The 6,124-nt window shown below is 34.8% G+C and overlaps 1 protein-coding gene across 1 annotated transcript; it reads right to left on the bottom strand.

Annotated features, from left to right (window-relative positions):
* Positions 1–207: 207 nt before the first annotated feature.
* LOC120629475 (glucose dehydrogenase [FAD, quinone]-like) lies at positions 208–5,685 on the bottom strand. The gene is made up of 4 exons (XM_039898416.1): positions 5,678–5,685; positions 4,131–4,252; positions 2,879–3,012; positions 208–1,800 (listed from the first exon to the last, which is right to left on the bottom strand). The coding sequence occupies exons 1-4, from the start codon at positions 5,683–5,685 to the stop codon at positions 208–210; spliced, it is 1,857 nt and encodes a 618-aa protein (XP_039754350.1).
* Positions 5,686–6,124: the final 439 nt, after the last annotated feature.

The raw sequence follows: 6,124 nt of genomic DNA on the forward strand, positions 1-6,124 counted from the left end.
TACTATAAATATGGCTGTCTTCAAAAGCAGCGCTAACGCTTTATTCTAACGGCGGGCTATTTTTTAAAACCCTTAAATAGGTCAATAGGTATTTTCTGATTATAATTTATAACTTATTTAGAAGTCGAAATGAGGAAACACAAAAAAATTAAAACATTGTTTTTAATAAAAAGCTCTTTATTTATTCGTAATTAAAAAAGGCTTGTTTTATGCACTGGCTGTATCGTCTATTGGTTTAGAAAGATATTCATCCTTAATCATATCGGAGGCCATTTCTCCGATCATAATAATGGGTGCATTAGTGTTACCGCTAGTTTCGTACGGCATTATACTACCATCTACAACACGTAAACCACCGACACCATAAACTTTTAAGAAGTTGTTAACTACGGAATCTTTTGGATCTGGACCCATTTTTGCTGTACTTAAAGGATGAAACACTGTTTGTGTCATATGTTTTGAGTAACACTTCCAATAAAGTTCACTTAGAAATTCATATTCATCACATTGTGGCAAGTCTACTTTAGGAATAAAGGCATTGATAGATTTAAAGTAAGGAGTATCTACTAAAGTTGATGCTATCATAATACCATCCGCTGATGCCTGAAGATCTCTTTCATCGCTTAAATAGTTAGCATAAATATCAGGATAAACATATGGATCTGATGAAATCAAAGAAATATTTCCTCTTGAAAACGGATGCAATAAATGCAGCGCTAAAATGTATAATGCGTTATGCGAATGACATTGTGTGATAGAATCGGCCACATTATTTTCGAATGTATTAAGATACGGTCGAGCAGTAGTTGAATTTTGTGGGAACATTACAAGGTGGCACTGATACTCAGGGTAAGTCATGTTTTCACATCGAGAAAAGAAAGCAGCCATATTAGTTATAGACCCTTGTTGTAAATATCCAGTTTTATCATGAAAGTATCGTAAAACTTCAAACATTTTTTCATCTTCATTGTCTCGTCCAGGTTTATTCCCACAAATTGGAATAGGAACATACGGGTGATCTTGCAAATTTTGACCGACAGGCAAATTTACTTTACATGAAATATCCTGGGATGCAAGATGTTCTTTAGGACCAATCCCTGATAACATTAAAATTTGAGCAGAGTTTATGGCTCCAGCACTAACAATAACTTCAATGTCTGCATAAAATGTTTTTTGTTCTCCATTAATATCAACTTCTACACCGTACGCTTGTGCATCATCGTTTATTAATATTTTTGTCACAAAAGCATTTGTAACAATTTTCAGGTTTTGTCTATTGTTAGCTGGATTCAAATAAGCTCTGTAGGTACTTTGTCTTACTCCATTTGCCGCAGTTGCTCTTGAAAATGAACATAATCCACGTCCTTCGAACTTCGCCGCGTTAATATCAGGTACCTGCTTTACTCCAATGTGATCCCATGAATCTAAAACTTTTTGTATGGTATCTGCATATGATGAATTAAATGTATTTATTACAAGTGGGCCATCATGACCGTACGTTTCGTATATTTTAGGATCTTTGTTAAGTTCCATATCTTGAAAATTTTCTGCTTTTCTAAAATAGGAATTTACATTTTCCGGTGACCAGCTTGGATTTCCTTCATCATACCAAGTCTGAAAGTCGTGATCATTGCCTCTTACATAATACATTGCATTCATGGAACTGCCACCTCCAAGCATTTTTCCCCGAGGCCATTGCACTGAACCATCTCGTAATCCTTGAAGTGTAATACCATCATTTTTTGTACCATATTGCCAATCATATTTGCTTCTATATAATGCACCTTCTAGATTTGGTATCTGTAATAGTATTAAATTGTTGATAAATTATTCCCTTAATTATCTTCTTAAATTTTAATTATTTATCATCTGGGTTTGAATACATTAATTTAGGTATCTTGGTCTCTAATATAAAAACAGCCAATCATTAATGGTCGGGTTGGAACTATAGTAAACTTGGAGAAACTTACTATATAAAAATTTAATAACTATGGCTTGAACACAGGCTACTTTTTTAAATTACGATGTTTCAGTCTTTCAATGTACGTATTAGTATTATATTAAGAAACAGAAATTTTGACTTAGGATTACGTTGAAAATAAGTAAGTATCAAGTTAAAATTATTGTTAAATACTCATGAATGTAGTTATAATATATCCCCTAGCTATGATCATAAAATTAAATTTTGAATATGCAGCTTGTTAAAACACATTTAATTGTAGCGCAACAGAGGGCTTCTTTTATCCACGAATCTCTTGTGGCGAGACAAATATTTGTAATATAGCTTTTAAAGATTTCTCAAATAGTTGTAGTCTATTGTATTAAGAATATTTATTTCCCGCTGGAATTTCTAATTTCCTAAGATAGATTGTATGTTAGGGCCCTTTGCAGGATGCGACTGTTTGTAACAGCAATTTCGATGCGCTGGAAATAAGATGAGGCGCAGGACCGATAGCTGTACGTGCTCTTCGAGGCACACAGGTGGATCACCTCCAATAATTTCCAAACTCAAGGCTTAAATAAGAATTTTGTTATTGAAAAACCTAATACTTATTCGTTATCTCGACCCGGAAATCGAAACCAGAAGCTCGTGATCTGCAGTCAAACGTGCTCACCGCTCAAACAACACGGCAGTTAAGAACAAACACAGATATCAAACAAACAAATTAACAGACACACTTTCGCATTTATAATATAAGTATGGATGTTATATATACGTTTAAGTTACACTAAAATAGTAGTCCTGATATTATAATTTATGGGGAACCTCTTAAGGCAACGGCATTTTTATTACATTAAGTTGATGCATAAAAATGTTTATGCATTGTTTTAGTTTTCAATATCATACACATACTGAAACTATGCTTTATTTCCTTACATCAGATTCAATGGGTGGCTCCGGTCCAGCTTCGAGAACCAAAACATTCCACTCGTCTATTTCGCTGAGTCGATTTGCTAAAACACTTCCGGCAGTTCCTCCTCCCACAATTATCATATCGAAATGATCCTGATCTAAAAAGATAAATTGTCATTAATTTCGATTAGGTTTTTTAAGGGCTTGTTCTTTGATCGTCTTAAAACTCTAGTAGCTGCAGTTATTATCTTACTATATCGCAACAATATATATTATGTAAGCTTTTAAAAAGGGCTTTCAAAGTTACAAAGAAAGCATGACCTTGACGTACATTTTCTACATATAACGTTGTTGGGGTCCTTTTCTTTAATATTTTGTGTGTGTATTTTGAAATAATACTTAAATAATAATAACTTTAATAAGTGTCTGTAAAATGCATCAATAAGATGTCCAGATTTTCCTAGCATGTGACAGACCGGGCAGGAAGACCAAAACGTCGTTGGGCAGCACCTGGTAAGAATAGATGGGGTAACGCTGTATTGCTATTATTTACTCCACTGTCCTATATTCCTCGCCACTGCCACGTGTAGCAGATGGTTTTAACTCCAATTATGCAAGAGGTAGATGCAGCTTCCGTGCCTTGTTCCAAATTGGTTCAGTAGACACCAGAATTTACGAGGCATGTGGAAAGCCTTCAGTTTCATTGCAAGATGGAAGAGGTTTAATAGTATTACTGGCCCCCGCATAGATTTCCGGTCTTCTCACTAGCTATCTTCCAGGTTAAATTGCCTTATTTAATGAGCCTTTGAATGAACGGCGCGATGAGATTAAGAGCACGTTGAGTCATCGTGACCAGGTTTCGGTTATTATCACTAACATGGTAATGATATTCAATAAAAGCCACCGACTAGCGCTGGAGCCCCGTCGAAGGTCTATTATTAGCATAACAGTTTACTGCTGGACTGAAAGTCTCTCGAAACACGAGAGTTTGTCTTTAATCAATGGGTTGGCTATCGCAGTCGATGTTAGTTGTACCATTTTATATTCCGGTATTTATTTTGTTGCTTCTTATGACTGGTGAAGACAACTGTACCTACTCTTATCTGCCATCACCACAGTGCAATAAAAGGTATATTTAAATCACTCGCATTTATAAGGAGGCTTAACCCTAAATTTAGAGCTTGATGCGAGTTCAAAGTAATTCGGAAAATACCCTGATTTGTCGTTGGTTAGAGGTTTAATGAAAGTTAAGTAAAATATATAGTAAAGCTCTCACCAGGTGATGTTCCATAGGCACTTTTCATGTCAGGCACTAAACATTGCGCGGCTGTCAGAATATTTATTGCCGATGCAAAAAGTTGCGACGCCGACCCCGTAGTGGCAAAGCATGTTGCTTCGCTGAAAAAGTTTATTGGTTACTTTATAAATTCAAATTCAAATTTAAAATTTCTTTGTTAATGTAAGCCTATCACATGCACTTATGAAGCGTTCATACATATAATATGTTTACATAATTGTAAGGGGATGGTAATAACTTCGTTCGCCAACTTAAACCTAAAGCTACGAGGGTTCCAAACGCGCCCTGGTCTAAGAAGAGCCAACAACAAGCTTAGCCGGGTATTTTTTTTATGTCACCATCTCACAGTAAATTTATATTAAGCTATGAAGTTAGAGCAATTAACACCCAAGCTTTTTTATCGTTTAAATAATCCTTAATGTTATAATATGATTTTTCTATAAGCTTACGTTTTATATAAACTTTGAACTTATCTTTGAGATTCATCTCAAAGATTTCATTCGGTAATTTATTATAAAATAATATACAATTGCCCTTGAATGAATTAGAAATTTTATGTAGCCTAGTAAATTGAACAACGAGTTTATTTTTGCTTTTAATATTTATATTGTTAGAGTCAAAATAATATAATAAATATAATTTTAATTGATTAGATTTGTGGACATTTCACTTATGTACATAAACTTCAATACAAGTTATCTTTTGGACTGCTTGGACACCAAGACCTGAGACTGGTTTCAAGTGTGAAAGAATTTTGGGAATTTATAATTTCTTAATTTTGTCTGGTCTGGTTACGTGGGAAGCTAAGGCCGTGCCTAGTTACGGGTGGCAACTATTCACGAGACAGACAAAAGACGTGCCGTAAAGCGTTTTAACGTTCCGGTACGTTGATGCGTGGAAACCGATTAGGGTTTTATACAACTGACATGACCCTAACAAGTTAGCCCGTTACCATCTTACCAGTAGGTGAGAATGGAGTCAAGGGCTAACTTGTAATGGAATAAAAAAAATTGAGGTTATATTATATTTGCGCCTTTGTTTGGCATGTGTGTCCATAACAAGCGACCATTCTAACTTCTAATTAATCTAAAATATTTAAATATCATCCATCGTGTACAGATCGTGTACGGAATAGCACTGTATTGCAGAGAATGGGTAAGGTTCCAGAGGTACTCTTAACAATTAAAAAAAGAAAGTTAGAATATTATGGTCATGTGATGCGGAACACCAAAAAGTATGAACTTCTTCAGCTTATCGTACAAGGTAAAGTGGCAGGCAGAAGAAGGCCTGGCCGAAGAATAATATCATGGCTCAAAAATCTACGACAATGGTTTGGAAAGAGCACCAAATCATTATTTAGAGCAGCGGTGTCCAAGGTAGAGATAGCCCTAATGATTGCCAACCTTCGTAAGGAGACGGCACCCTAAGAAGAAAAAGATTTAGATAAAATAAATAAAAATATACATATTATATTATATATTATATTCCTTAATATATAAAATATTATTTAAATACCATCAACTTACCCGGCCATTTTCGCTATGGTTTCTTCAAGCCTGCAGATCGACTGGACGCATTATTCTTAAATTTGTTCTTATTTATATCATCCATTCAGTACAATGAAACTGTTAAATAAATAGATACTGATACCTCGTTTATGCATTGTTTGACTTTTATTGAATTTTTATGAACTACCTTTTCGAGCAGACTTTGTTTGCCTGATATTTGATAAAGCTCGACATGGAGTTCTATTATAAGGAATAAATCTTTTTTTTTTTCTCTTTTAGCTTACCAGTGTACCAGATATACTAGAACTGGGCCCCAAGTCTGCTATTACAATTGTGTGTCAGTGATCGATCAGTGACTTCATAATTGTCAATTTTGGCATATTTGGTAGTCTGCTAACACAATAGTGTCATTATGGTGTCATTATGATTTTCCGATGGAAAACCACTGACACTTCAATGAACATT

The sequence above is a fragment of the Pararge aegeria genome, chromosome 14, assembly GCF_905163445.1.
Source record: "Pararge aegeria chromosome 14, ilParAegt1.1, whole genome shotgun sequence".
Lineage (NCBI taxonomy): Eukaryota > Metazoa > Arthropoda > Insecta > Lepidoptera > Nymphalidae > Pararge > Pararge aegeria.